Below are 15,483 nucleotides of genomic sequence, written 5' to 3'. Positions count from 1 at the left end.
ATGAATGAATTAATAATCTGAAATTCTAATCCTCTCAAAGCGGAATTCAAATTTCTTGATTTTGAATTCGACGTTCGTTATAAATTTCTTGATTTTGATTTTCGAATTTTAAACTTAAACATTATTGAGTTAGATTGAGAATGCACAAATTTTGATTAAATGATCCAGATTTTAAACTGAAATATGTAGTTAGAGTGAGAATACATAAACCGGCCATAATTGCAAGAGAGATCAGCCAATTAGTCCCAACAGGCAACAGTACATTGACCAACACAACACACATGCACCTATTCCTTTGGAACATGTTCCAGACTAGCTCTGACCTTGTGGGACCCACAAGATCTTTTGTGGCCATACTATATATGAAATTGTGCCTCAATCAAGTAAACTATATAACTGAGAATTTAATTTTTGTCTAGTGGTTAACAATAATGTTTTTTTTGTGTAACATATTTGAAGTCTGGATTTTTGTGAATATTACAAATGAGTGATTTATTCTGAATTTCTTGCTAAATACGGCAAACTTTTAAAATGCTAAAATTGATATTGTATATTTTACTGAAAATTGTATTTTAATGAATTAGTATTAAAAATAGCCCCAGTATAAAGGAAGGAAATAAATCAGCTAAAATTCTGAGATCGGATACTGTTCACCCTGAAATTCCTGCAATCCGAAATCCAGCCATCGAATTTTTTCGAGAACGCATCTCGAAACAGCTAGTTTTTCCTTGCACGTCCCTCAGAACAGTCCGACAGCTGAATTCGGATTGCAGGGATTTCAGAGTGAACAGTACCAACCTCGAATTTCAACAGATTCGGATCCCTAATGATTATACTCTAAGATATCTCATATTTTGCGTGACCGATGTGTCCGTTGCCTATCCGAGTAGCGCAAGGGCAGTGTTTTTTAAGCTTTGAGATTTGTGCAAAACGCATTTGAACAGTTGAGATTTTTCAAAAGTCACGCAACATATGAGATATCTAAAAGGATGCGAATTCCGTATCGAGCAGTGCTTCAGTTTGGAAATGAATCTGTTATTCTGATCTCATTCTAACTGTTTAAATTTTTTCATATATGAATCTTAACGAAAATCAACAGTTAAAATCGGAATAACAGATTTCTGTTATTTCTTTAGATAACAACAATGGAATAACAGCAGATTTATTTCCGCTTCAGTTCTTATACCCAAAAATGTGCAATATGACCATAAAAACAATCTCTTGTAATAATGAATTTTATGATGACAAGTCGACTGGAACTTTTCATATATTGTAAAATTGGATTTGCATTTACTGTTTTCTTATATCATAAAAGTAAAATCTTGCTATTACAACTCATTCCATCTGACTGATATAAACGATTTAATATATAGCATAGGCAAAATACTCAGCTTTTTTTTTTTTTTTGTAATATTTCGAGTTCAATCTCGATGGTATAGTTTTTTTTTTTTTTTTTTAAAAGAAAAGAAAAATAACGTATATTTAAATGTAATTGTGAGATGAGATACAAAAGATAAACTTACGTTGTATTTTGTGAGCATTTATGATTCTCTACAATAATTATTAGTGTCAAAATGTTTTGTTATTTTCATGCTCTAATTATGTCTCACATCTTTATTTTTATTTTCAAAGTTTAAACAGTTAATTCAAACCGCTCGATATAATTTCATATTAAAATATATATGTCTTGAGACTAAAATTTATATTTTCTAAAAACTTTTAAATCGGTACAAAATCTCTAATTTTAATATATTCTTGACCATACAAAAACAATGATATTGTATCTATTTTAAAAAAATCCAAAAAATAATATTAAATTTGATCTCTAAGCACACTTCAATATGGAGATCATGTTTAGAGTGGGAAAAATGGCACGGCGGAGCCGGCTCCATTACGGAAGAATGACACGTGTGTCGGTTATGTGCCATGACCATTCGTGTGTTGTGACCATCTTTAGAAAATTTGGCATGTCACGTTACACGAAAGATCTACTCATGGCACAATACATGGTCACATGAGTCACCTGTAATTATGACCGTCACATCTTGACCAAATGATAAATCTTGAATAAATTAACATGAATTATGATCAAATAGTCACGTGAATCATGTTTGGTTACGTCACGTTTAGGCATAACGTGACTCACGTGGCTTGACCATTTACTTGAAGTGACCATCCCTTAACATTTTGGTCATGGTACGATACAGCATGTGAAAAATTAACTTGGCCACGATACGGCACGAGATTAAAGTCACAGCATATTAATCACGGACAACACATTTTTTCCACTCTATTTATATTAAATAATTCGAATCAACTTTTTATTGTGACAGAACTAAAACATAATATATAATAATTATGAAAATATAATAAGATATTTTAACCCTACTCGATAATTTTTATGACATTATGATGATCATGTAGATATGTATTGAGGCAAACTAGCTCCTGCCACATGTGCAAACTCCATGTAAAGAATTTCAAAAAAATTTAAACATGGTTCACATTCTTTTTGAATTTTTTCATAAAATATACATGCGGTATTGCTAGAAGGCAGGCGAGCTATGAAAGATTTGCTCTGGATAAGATAAGCTTTTCTTACTAAATTATAAATAAAAAAATCATGTCAAGAAAAAATCTCTATTAAATTAAATCAAAATCAAAATCAAAAGATTTTTATAAGTGAAATTTTATATAATGCCATTTTTTGAAAATCTATCAAACAAAATATCCCTCTAAAATTATTAACAAAATGCTCTGGGCCTCAATATTTCTCTCCCTTCGCCTTCCTCCTCTTTCCTCCCTGTTACTTTCTTCCCCTTTTTTCCTTTCTCCTCCCTTCCTATCTGTGGAAGTATTAACATGTATCCGTTAAGTGTAGATTTGAATCATAGATTTTGAGCCGGACAGCCGGTATGATTACCCACAATGCGCCAATAGTATTCATGTGTTCTTTAAATTATATATTACGAAAAAGTTCTCGCTTTGTAAATTTGTGGAACATCATGTTGACCATGATTCAAATTAAGTGAAACCAAACTTGTTAACTCGTCTTCCAATGGAGAAGCAAGCGATAGTGCTCTACAAACTCTTATCTTTTATAGATGCCAAGCGAAGTTGCTTCACAGTGTAAATCCAAGTTCATGTTATAGCATGACAATGCAATCTAGCTACTCGTTAATTTTTAGTCAATAGAAACTTTGCAAAGGTGGTATGCAATCAATCCAGAATGAGGTTGCATGCATTTACCGAATGTTATTGTAGAGGGGTTCTGAATTGAAACACAAGGTTGTTAGCAAGTTCTATAGATAGCAAATACTTTTTTTATTGGTGAAAGAAAAACTTCAAAAGGAGGGTAAATCATTTGTACACTTATTCTAAATAGCTTGTATGTGTATAATTTGTTTAGTTAGATGTGACATACATTCTTTTGCCTATTCCACAATCATGTTTTTTTTTTCTTCTCAAAAATATATCTTTGACACATGCACATGTATACTGTTACTACTTTGTTTGGTACAACAAGTTATACAGGAGAGCAACCAATCATCGAATGAGGCAAAGACGCAGCACATGAAGATCTTACGGATCTCCTTGCCTTGCCAAGCTATTTACTTATTTATGCAGTGAATTTCTAGTGAGCTTTGGAATATTTTAGTTCCTCCTTGGAGAACCAATAAGCGGCTTTTACACATTCGATTCGAGGAACTCCACTTCATCCCAATTGTGACCTCAAGACCCAGCCAAAATGAAACGTTGTTCATAGTGTGGTTTGCAATTAATAAAGAAAAGGCACAGTATTTAGAGTCCAAGAGAAGTTGATGATTTCATACTCTCGGATGGATAATAATGTTTTTCAAATTTCATATGCAATTTTTAATACATATTAAGAAAAATATGCCTCTGGAAACCTAAATCATCAGTCTCTATTTTGAAATTGCTCAAGCGAGTATAATTACTCTGTAGTTTGTGCCCCTATATGTGAATTACAAAAAAAGGTACCTTATTGGTTGGAAAAATAAGGAAGTGAAATATATTTTTTTTCATCGTTTTTCTTGTTTTGGAAGAGCGAAATGGAGGGAGTAACTAGAAGGAGGGAGGGAGGAAGAAAGGAAGAAACTATTGGGTCACAAGAGTATTTTGTTAATAATTTTAGAGGAGTATTTTGTTTGTTGGATTTTCAAATAAAGGCATTATGTAAAATTTTCCGAAATGGATGATTTATATCCATAATTTCACGTCACAATTCATAATTACTAAAATAAAGAGGACAGGTCGTAACGGTTATAAAGCTATCTAATTATTTCCACTTTTGCTCCCCCCCCCCCCCCCCCCCCCCCCCCCCCCAAAAAAAAAAATATAATTATAAATAAAAAAATAGATTTCCTAAATTAATCCTTCTTTTTGTGCATGTCATTTTGTCATGTCCTTCAAAATTAAAAAGCTCCGTTGCAAAAAAAGAAAAAGAAAAAAAGTTTCAATTATACATCCTGACACAGTACTGCACAGACACTGAGACACACACCCCTCTCTCAGTCTCTCTCTCTCTCCTCTCTCCTCTCTCCTCTCTCCTCTCTCCTCTCTTTCTTTCTATTATAATGAAAAGAACTCTCCCTCTTTTCCGTTCTCTCTCTTTCTTCCCACACCTTTGAAAAGGAGCTTCATTTCCTTTTAATTCTCATTTTTTACACATAAAAGTTGAAGCTTTTATCTTATAATTGACCTCTCTTTCTCTCTTCTTATCTTAAAATCTATCCTAACACAAAAGAAACCATGCATGCTTTTGCTACTATGTCAACGAGATCTGAATTTTCCACCCAAATGCACCAAAATTTAAAGCCTTTAGACCCCATTTTTACCCAACTTTAGTTCTCTTTTTTTTAGCCTTTTCTTGACCTCCTTTTTCTTCATCTCCTTCCTCTCACCATCCCAAAATACAAGCACACAATACCAAGCAAATTACAAAGTACCAAACAAACATGAATGCACATAGAGATCAAAATTTTGGGTGTTATATCCATCCACAAGAAATTGTTATAGGAGTTTGTGCTTTGTGTTTGAGAGAAAGGTTGCTGATTTTGGCCTCAAATCAAAGTGAATTGCCTTCCAATAAGGATAAACATAGTTCTTTTAGAGCAGGAAGGAGGAAAAATAGCATCACCTTGCCAAAGGTTTTTGCTTTGGGTTCTTTTTTGACTCGGCTCGATTCGAGACGCCATCAACCCGACGATTACTCCGATGAAGTCTCGATCGGAAGCTTTGAAGGTAACAATCTGCTTTTATTTTATTTTATTTTTCTTCTCTATTTTGGCTACTTAGAAAGTATTTCCTGATCATTCCAATATTTTTTTTTCCAAAAAGTATTTCAATTTTTGTTTTTGTTTTATATAATGTATGTAGATACAATTTAGTACTATTGCTTATTTCATTTTGAGATTTATATAGGAGAAATTGGAAGGATATATGGCTAAAATATGGAATAATTACCATTATTATGTCACTTTAATGTACAATCTTAGCTAAATCTACCAAAATTTCCTAGATATAAACAATTAATGTACTCATAGGAGTAAAAAATGAAACGGTACCAGGGAAATAATCAAGTTACTAAGCAATATATGTTAGTTTTTTTTGAGAAAAAGCAATGCATGTTAGTTTTTTTTTTGAGAAAAAGCAATGTATGTTAGTAACTAAATGGTGTTATATTTTGTATGGTAATTGCCCCTGCTTTTCAGATATTAAAAAAATTGATCCTTGAGTTCTTATTAATTATTTTTTATTGAACAGTTTGTTGATAAGATTATTTATAACTTGATCCCTCTCTTCACTTTGCTGTTTTTTTTTAGAAAATAAAAAAATTGGATCAAGTTCAATTTTACTAGTTCTCTCTCTTGATATATATATATTTTTTAAAAATATATATATTTTAAAGAAAACCATTAACAGAGATATTAAAAACTAATTTTAGAATTTTTTTTGTATAACTAGATTCGTTCATATCAATCAAATTTGAAGACAATGGAAAGGCATCATGGGACAACAAGAAAGTAATAAATACAAAACCAGATACAATGGAAAAAGAGAAGAATTCTATTAAGAGTGTGGTGGAGCACAGTAAGCGTAGTGGCATGCTGAGGTGGCGAAAGCACATTGGCCGGTTGCTCCATCTGTCGCGATGGAAGCGGTCCAGCAAGGCGGGATCGTGCCACTCTGGATCTAATGGCAAAGTGGATAGTGTCAAAGCAAGAAGAGGATGGATGAGAAGCTCTACTAAGAGAAGAGCTACAAGTGTGGACTAATTACAAAAATGTTAATTAATTAAGTTATTGATGGTGCATGCATGATAATTTGGTAAGTCTTTTGGAATTTTTTTTATCTTATTGTTGATGTTGTTTATATGTGTGTTGCTTGTGTTTGTAGAGAAATTTTGATAGAGGTGTAATTAAGAACTTTATAAAATGGTGTGGTAATATTCCACTTGGAAATTCTAAGAAAATATGAAGAATTTAATATTCCACTTGGAATTTCTGAAAAATATTCTACTTAATATTTTAATCTTTATATATATTTTTTTTAATATTACACATAGCTGCATGTGACCACGTGTTACCAAAAATTCAGATCTATTAATTTATACAAATTCTTCTTGTCCGGATATATCTGTCTATATGTTTTCTTGTAGACAGTAGGGATTGGGACCTGTTTTGGGATTTTTAGATATCATGCATCAATCAATTTACGCTTTTTGTAATAATAAATTATTACTTTTTAAACAAGCCTACTAGTGTACAGGTCAAGTGGTCAACCAAAAGATAATTTATTATACTCCATGGCAGAAGTATGACGTGGAGACTTCCTACGTAATTAAATATAAAAAATACTAAAAAAAGTTTGGCGTTGAGAACTTGAGAGTTGAGACCCATGTCTCAGACTTTAAATAGGCTTTTGTGTACATGACAACTCTGGTCTTCTGTGAATCTTTTCTTCCTTGGCAGTTGGTACATGGTACGAATCCGTATCCCCCAGGTACCTGAGGTACAAGTGGTGAATCTATACCGTGCATTTATCTGGAACAAATCATAAAGCAGACCCTCTACAGTCTCAACTCTCAACAACCACCGAATTGAGTTTGACGTGAATAAAATTAATCTGCACCGTCTCTTTATTTCAATTGCACCTCAGGTACCGAGGGGACAGTGACTCACTTGGTACTTGGTACTTGGTATTTGTACCATCTGTTTTACATTTTGTGATAGATAAGATGAATTTTTACTAATAAAAGCAGACATCTATGCTGCTTTTTATTAGAAAAATAATAATAACTGAGAAACAAAAATACTAAGTATGATTATAAAAAGCAATATCATAGAGATGCTTTTGAATTATATTCCTACTAAGGCAAATATTGATAACAACAGTATTAGAACAAACTCTAACAAATAATTAACTTCAGTTCAGCATTATTAAAAAAAAAAAATAGATTTCTTATTTTGAATTAAACTTTCATGATATAAAAAGGTCCATGTAGAGACTACGGAGAAGATTATTATACACTTCTACTAAAAAAGCCGCTTTTTCTTCGCTTTATTTATAATCTAATAGCACTACATCTTAGCAAGGACTTTGTTATATCATACCCTAGAAAAAAAAAAGAATTTTTAACACAGGTAAGAACAAAAGGCAAGAAAAATAACAAAAATAAATAATAGAATTATGATTTGGAAGGGAGAGGAGAAAGCAATGTTATCAAAACCGGACCGGACGTCAACCCGGTAAAGCTCCGGTTTAACGGTTCACTGGTCAGACCGATGGTTCAACCGGTTTGACTGCTGATTTTTTAAATACTTACATATTTATTTATAAGATATAATTATTATTATAAATAATTATGTTTTATGTAATAAAATTTCCAATATACATATTAACAATGTACTATAAAAGTAAATTTATATATTAGAAATAATTATTTTTTATTAGAAAATAATATATCTATTGTAGCTCAAATGTAGAACTTATTGTTAAAATTAGTAAAATAATTAAATAAAATATTATGAAATATTTTTTTCATCGAAGAAATTTTATATTTTATACTTCATAAATAAATTGAATAACTACATAGAAATTCTTTAGTTTTTGTGATCAAGTGAACTCCTAATGATCCATATTAGAATTAATATTTAGTTTATAAAAAAATAATATTGCAACAAATGTTGGATTATTCTTAAACACATAATTGTTTACAAAAGTATGTTACAAAATATAAATGACTACATAAAGTTAGCCACAGAATAATACACATTAGATTCCACTTTTTCTTCTAAAAAGTTGTTCCATTTTCTTCTCAAAAGTTGTTTCTTTCCATTCAAAATTGAAAATAGTCACATAACAACAATGGACAAAAAACCAATATAAAACCGGTTTTGTTTTTACTTTTACTCCGGTTTTTTATATAAAACCGCCCGGTTTAATTAAATATATCCGGTTCTATTGCATATCTGATCCAAATAACGAACCAAACCGTAAACCTGTCCGGTTCCAGTTTATTCCGGTCGAACCGGCCGGTCCGGTCCGGTTTTGATAACAGTGGGAGAAAGTCTAGGTCCAAACTAATTTGATTCTCAAAGTCATTTATATATCCAAAATTTTCAATAAACCGCAACGAAAAAGAAAAAAAATACTTTTAATGTATTTTGTTAACATTTGCATGTGAACATGAAAGGTCCCTTTGAGATATATATAGTGTCATAAAAGATAGTTTAGAGAAAAACTTTGGGGAAGAGTTTGGATGCATGTTATTAGTTTCCCTTTTCAGAAAAGAGAAAGGGAGACCACTTAATTGGCAGATGGGAGAGATGCACTTTTTTCATTTTCAGCTATCAAGTTCAAATTAATTTCTCGAGGGGATAGAATCTTGCAGCCATAGATTGAAACATTTCAACTAACAAGAAAAATGCTCTCATAGGGGTTTTTCCTTCAAAAATAAGGAAAAAGAAAAAGAAAAAGAATTTATGATGTATATATGTCAATATCACACCAACTCAATATTTGTAAAGTTTATGAGGGCTAAACAAGAACCCCTCCGCATTTTAATAATTATAAGGGTCTTATTGAAAAAAAATCAACAAATGGGTCTCTCCTCCCATTCTCTTTAACGGTTAATTATCGTTTTTATTACAAACATGAGTATTATTAATATGATAAAAAGAAACTTCAAATGAAATTAAGCTTAACTAGGTTTATGTAGGATGCAAATTTTATACCAATGGAGGCCCAATTTCAAATTTTATAAGCATGTAGCTCAATGTTGTATCCTCGTGACATTATGATTTTTTTAGTGAAAAATATCTTTTTGAAATTTCAAATGTTTTATAATTGATTTTTATTTTTTTTCTACTTCTTTATGATATATATATATATTTTTTACTTTGTAAATAGCCAACGTAAGGTCATTATTACAATTAACTATAACTATGAAAAAGAATATATTGACTACAGAGTATTTTTTACAACTGTCAATAAAATTCATTAAATCGAAAAATTATAGTTACATATTTGTTATTTCACATTTATATCTTAAGAACCATTTTATCACTGGTTATAATGTTCATGAGATTATGTTAATAATTTCTCAAATCACAATTTAATTAAAAAAATTAATATAGAAAATATACCTATAAGTGTAATTAATTTTAATAAGCATTATGTCACTTGCAATTGTTGTCAAATAAGTTAGTTGTCAATATCTTTATACAAGGAGCCACTAAATTCTTTTTGAGTGAAAGGGAAATATTATTTAAAATTGCCATTTTGAATAGAAAAATAGATTGCAAGGTATGTATAATTTAATAATTAAACTTATGGATAATTATATTAAACGGCGTATAATTTTTTTTACAATGAACATCTAAATTTCCCTAATGATAAAATTAGAAACTACAGAGGAACTAATTAATTGGTATATATGCATCAACTTGATCCATTATTTTTAACATTATGATTTGTGAAGAGTGGGTTGCCATGCTGTCCCTTAGTCGTTCCTTTTTGGAAAAAAATTACTTAGAAATCTTTTATTGATTTTAATAAAGCTTGAAGCAAAAATATATTTGTTTCTAGAAAGTATGTACCTATGTGTTCTTAATAATTAGATTTTTTTTTAATTAAAACAAAATAATTGTATATGGAGTATTTTCGAATCGATCTCCAGCCGATATCAAAATACTGCCACCATAAGTCTTATCAAAAGTATAATCAAGCGAATAAAGCGCGATTGCAATTTGCGGGCTAAACTTACAGCCTAACAAAACGAGATTTTAACAGCACAATTTTTATTTCATTCAGCGCTGCATGAAGCCAAAACTACTCTGTTAAAAACTTCACCCCTATCAAAAATTAAACTCAAACGAGCGGTCCAGGGGAATTTATACTAAAGGAGCCGAATTCGAACTGAACTAGCAACTCAGAGCTCTGCCCGTCAAAATCAGAATATTGCTCTTCATGACTTCATCGAAACAGACATTTAAAAGTAGAATACGAAATTTAAGAAAAAGAAAGGGAAAAGCTACTTAGTGTGTAATACTGTAATGCCATCCTTGTCAGAAAATTTTCAGTTTAATAATAACAATCCAATCATATTAAATTATTAATAATTACCCTAATAGGGTAAGGCTAGGGTGCTATGTGAAAACAAAACTTTCAATTTGCTCTCAATTATTACAATACATATTATGAAGTTGGTTACCAAAGTATATATATAACTGATGATATTTATTTTTTCAATATCGCCATTGCCATTGATTTATCGGATGGTCAAATCAATTTCATAATTTTTTTTTTCCCTAAAAGGTAGCAGTCGAGCAAATCTCTAACTTGTAACTTATTTATGTCAAAGAGTAATTGAGCAGGATGAAAAGAAATGCATGGCCAGGACTGATACCAGAATATCAGTTTGATATTGCAAATTCTAAGGAAATAAATAAGGAAATTTCTACACATAATTACAAGGAGACAGTATATAACCTAAGAGATTTTGTGCATATATTATATCATCATGTGACCAATTAACAGCATAACAAACCATTATGCTACACACGTGTCTCCAATAAATCAGTAACAATACTGATAAAGAAATTTCTACACATAATTACCTAACAAAACGTGCTTAAATACCCCGTTGGGTAGTGCATAAATAAAAGCAGATTAAAAGCCTATAAAAAGAGAAACCGGTTTCTGAAGATCCAGCGAGGACTCCTATGATTCAAATTTGCCAGTATTTAGTTATTTTGCAGTAGGATTATAAAACCTGGACAACAATGAAAAGAGAAACATGTTAACACAATTGATATTTCAAGGAACTTTTAAACAAACAAAATTTATAATTCTCTAAAGGTATCCAATCTCATGTCATTTCATACTTTTTTTACTTTGCTCAACACAGAAAAAAAAAAAATTATATCTAAGAAAAATATATACCTGTCAGACTCGTCCACTCTGCTTTACATGATCAGTGAAAAAAGCGGGCACAGGTATGGGTGTCGATAGCCGCTTCCAATTTTTGTTCCATGAAACCTGGTAAAAAAAACTCATCTCTTGCTTTATTGACACCCTCGTCAGAATCTTGCTCAAACTCAATCAACTTCCCAAAGAGCATTATTGTACCAGTTGCCACGTTCTTCACCGAGCTTCTGGACTGCTCGGTACCGGTCTCGGAAGAACCTTCTAGAGGGTTCTCAGGTAAAACCTGATTTGGGGTTAAAGGGGGGGATGAACCCGGTGTATAGACTGATGGTTGGTGGTGGTACTGATGCCTGGCTCCCTGCATGCCCACAGGAAAAGTGGTACAGTGGTTTAGCGTGAACGGTACCATGGTTTCACACTTGAATCTTTCGGAAGAGTGTTGGTATATGTTGTATGAAGTGGTAGGAAACTGCTTCAGAGAAGGGGTGGGGCATGGGGCATGAGTGAGATGGAGTGGAGGGGTAGGTGATGTCATTTCACATGTTTCGGTACAGTGATCGTATATGTTACATGAATCTCTACGGGCCCGCTTCAAAGGGGTGATGTATGGGGTTTCAATGACATGGTGGATAGTTGTAGGTGAGGCCATTTTGACATTCCATGGGCTCACATATCGTACTGATTGTAGCATCTCAGGGTCGTCCCATGTAACCTGGTACCAAAGAGAATGAATGAGACAGGTTTTGGGCAATGTCCTTTTCTTTTTGTTTATTTTGGAATGAGTGGTACACAACATGTTTCATTGAACAAAATACACAGTTTTTACAATCAACCACTGATCATATTTCTGTTATACACTTTTATCCTCTACTCTTTACAATACAGGTGTTGCATGAATGTTCTAATACATGCATTCCTTTTTGCATCCCAAAATTATATGTATGATTAATCTGACATTCCACAAATTCCAAACTAGAGGCATTTATGCATTAAATTGTAAAAGAACACACAACAAGTAGAAAAAAGTAGGTTTCACAACAAGTAGAAAAAATTATATGTATGACTAAGGTCTACCACATTTAGTAAAGGAGCAACAACAAACATCTCATCACATGGAATCTTTTCTTCATTTATCAATTTATATATAGTCCTCATTTAATATAATAATTCCTACTTTTGGCTGTATTAAATAAACAGTGCCCAGGAACAATTTTCCAAAATTAAATTTGGAACTACATCTACTATCCAGAGCATGATGTTATATAAGTGAACAATTAAAAAGGGAAACATTAAGTTTTGAAAAACAGCTACTATTCAGAGGGAAATGTTACATAGGTAACAGTTGAAACAGGACCCAACTGTCACATGCTTGTTGTCGCTAAACTAACTACTTTCTTTTATTAAATTCTCCACGGAAACAGTTTATATCCTTATAAAAAAAAATTAGAAAAGAGGAAAGGTAAGATTGTTCAACACTTTGTATGTACTCTAATAAATGCTTAACACATGTAGATCGACCATCTCAAAAGTATGTAATGAAAGATAGGAACCAATATCTCATGTGATTATGTCGGCCTACCTTTCTACAATTAGTTCCAACATACTAATCTCTCTCTATTGGAACCAAAAACAGAGAGTAAAAGTTCACACCAAGCCTGCTGTATGTAAATACTTTTAATAAACTAAAATAGACTAGAAATCAGTTATTCCCTTCTTCCCTGCACAATGTTCCGTTTCAAAGTATAATGCATAGCCTTGCAAAAAGTAAAAGTTCTCAAAAAACCCGTCAACATGAGAAACATGCGAGTACATTATTATGCTCCCTAACAATTTTCCATAAATACCCATATCATCCATTTTCATATTTATCTTGAGTGAGGCTATGGTACCAATGCATGGTGTAGATTGGTCTGTACTATGGTCTATGCATAGTACCATAGCCTCACTCCAAGTTTTTTCTTATTTTACATAGTATGCTCCTCCATTTTCAAAATACACACTCAAACAGAGACATAAAGCGTACCTGAAGAGCACGCCAAGGAGAGCCGAGCCAAGGAAATGGCTTTGAGAGAACCGTGGATACAGTACCCTGGTACATGGTGGTACGAACTGAGTCGGTCATCTCAATAGCCAACTTGACTCTGACACCAGCGGACCAATAGCCTGTCAGCAGGGCCCGCTCAACAGTCTCTTTCTCCACCAGAAACAACGCTGTTACATCTCCGCTCCTCGGAAAATACCCAACCTTCATTATTTAATATACAAATAAAATTCATTTTATACAACCCTTGCGAAAGTTTGAATGCAAGGACTATTTGGGGAAGTAGTTGCACAAGTGTAATAAATTACAACCAGTAAGTTAATAAAATATAGGTTCCTCAAATACCTTACCAAAAACATTGGATGATGATCATGATTATTAAAATTGATTAATCGTAATACTAATACCAATATTGAAAATTAATGACGAGGATAAATAACTGACCTTAAAGCTCCTCCCTGCAGCAGCGGCCTCCACTGCATCAAACACCTCCTCAGCTGAGACCTTTGATCTGACATAGTGGGGCCCACGTCGCACTCCTAACATAGCACAAGATAAAATGATACTTCATTATGGTTCATCAAAAATTAAAAACAGACTAATCACGAGACCAGGATGAAATAAAATAATATATATATTTTTTAATTTAACGCAGTACGAAAGTTCAAATCTTTGAGCACCTAAGAAATACAGCACGCAATCAAAGTTTACGACTTCAACAGATTTGAAAAAAAAAAATCCAGAAATGTCGAAACTTAATACAGTTAATGTTGAAAACTTTACCAACAAGAAGGTCATTTCCATTCCTGATGAACACGACAGTATCTCCAGCAACGAGCTTCTTGTCATTGACAAACCGGGACCAGCCGGTGGTCAACAGGTGCCTCCTGGGGGTCCCACGGTATATGTGCCTGAACTCGAAGACCTTCCCGTGGATATCGCGCATGGTCAGATTTTGAACCGGTGGGTCGCTTCCCAAATCCAACGGTGGAAAGATCGAATCAGCGCAGAATCGAGGAACAGAGAACCCTCCGCCATTGTTCGCGTCGCTCTGGGTCAATACCTTGGAGAAAGATGACGCGGGATAGATATGAGGTGGTGACGTGGCAGCATGGTAGCCGTTGAACGGACTCGGCGAAGATGCGGTTGGGTCGATGGAGATAACGGAGTAAACCTCGTCTGAATCGGGGTCGGCGAGGAGGTTCACCGATGTAACAGTACAGAGGAAGAACGGATGGTGGAGATTCGTCGGGGAGAAATCAGACGGTACGGAGGCGCACTGTTCGAGCTGGCCTTCAGGGAAGTAGTAAACCAGCGAGTCCACGTGAGGCGCACGTGCCGATGGACCTCCGCACGCGCGCCAAATGTGAGGAGGTAGCTCCGTCGGAGAAGATACCGGCGGCGTCGCCATCATCGCTTTTCTCCCTTCTTTACCTTTTTTTAAAAATTTGAAATTTATTTTACTACTTTTTGTGTGATTTCTCAGTGGAAATGAAAGTGTACGGCGGTATTTATACGGGTGGACAGAGAAAAGACTGCAAGTCTGAAAGCGGTTGTGAGTGACTACGCGAAAAATGGCAATGGAGAAAGCACGGTAATTATTTTAGCGGGAAAAGTAAATTTATCTCTAGTGCACCATTTAATGCTTGCACCATTTTTTTTTTGCAGAATTATGAATTTTGTCATTTTGATGTGGTCAGTTAATAAAGCATTCACAAATCATTAAATTTCTCGAGGACTTCGAAAGAATTCTAACAACGGGAGATTATTTATTTATGTCCTAGGTAACATACAAAGTTGACTGAATGGATACAAAAGCCGGAATTTTAAATATGTCGGAAATTTACACCTTTCAAAAAAAATATATGACATAAACAAAAGCAGAGAGAAAAAGTCATTCTTTGGTGGAATATTAAAGTTCGTTCTATGGATGGATGAGAATAGAAAATGTTTGTTGTGTTTTTATCGGTTTTATAGTAAACTGTGAA

The 15,483-nt window shown here is 33.2% G+C and overlaps 2 protein-coding genes across 2 annotated transcripts; one reads left to right on the top strand and one right to left on the bottom strand.

Annotated features, from left to right (window-relative positions):
• Window positions 1-4,561: 4,561 nt before the first annotated feature.
• Window positions 4,562-6,496, top strand: LOC144566280 (uncharacterized). Its single transcript, XM_078316275.1, has 2 exons — window positions 4,562-5,265; window positions 5,989-6,496. Exons 1-2 carry the CDS (start codon window positions 4,980-4,982, stop codon window positions 6,297-6,299), a joined length of 597 nt encoding a protein of 198 aa, XP_078172401.1. The 5' UTR covers window positions 4,562-4,979; the 3' UTR covers window positions 6,300-6,496.
• Window positions 6,497-11,012: 4,516 nt separating this feature from the next.
• LOC144558583 (auxin response factor 17-like) lies at window positions 11,013-15,003 on the bottom strand. Its single transcript, XM_078307432.1, has 5 exons — window positions 14,279-15,003; window positions 13,940-14,034; window positions 13,478-13,699; window positions 11,470-12,166; window positions 11,013-11,299 (listed from the first exon to the last, which is right to left on the bottom strand). The coding sequence occupies exons 1-4, from the start codon at window positions 14,907-14,909 to the stop codon at window positions 11,501-11,503; spliced, it is 1,614 nt and encodes a 537-aa protein (XP_078163558.1). The 5' UTR covers window positions 14,910-15,003; the 3' UTR covers window positions 11,013-11,299; window positions 11,470-11,500.
• Window positions 15,004-15,483: the final 480 nt, after the last annotated feature.

Source organism: Carex rostrata, chromosome 1, assembly GCF_964058835.1.
Source record: "Carex rostrata chromosome 1, lpCarRost1.2, whole genome shotgun sequence".
NCBI classification, from domain to species: Eukaryota; Viridiplantae; Streptophyta; class Magnoliopsida; order Poales; family Cyperaceae; genus Carex; species Carex rostrata.
Note: the sequence above shows the minus strand (reverse complement) of the source record. Positions and strands in the feature narration are given on the sequence as shown.

Excerpts from the sequence above, each read along its gene's own strand:
- LOC144566280 (XM_078316275.1), top strand. The coding sequence starts at position 4,980 with ATGAATGCACATAGAGATCAAAATTTTGGGTGTTATATCCATCCACAA. Across the intron at positions 5,266-5,988 it reads CTCGATCGGAAGCTTTGAAG|ATTCGTTCATATCAATCAAA; the intron begins GTAACAATCTGC and ends TTGTATAACTAG.
- LOC144558583 (XM_078307432.1), bottom strand. The coding sequence starts at position 14,909 with ATGATGGCGACGCCGCCGGTATCTTCTCCGACGGAGCTACCTCCTCAC. Across the intron at positions 14,035-14,278 it reads TGGAAATGACCTTCTTGTTG|GAGTGCGACGTGGGCCCCAC; the intron begins GTAAAGTTTTCA and ends GTGCTATGTTAG. Across the intron at positions 12,167-13,477 it reads CTCCTTGGCGTGCTCTTCAG|GTTACATGGGACGACCCTGA; the intron begins GTACGCTTTATG and ends CTTTGGTACCAG.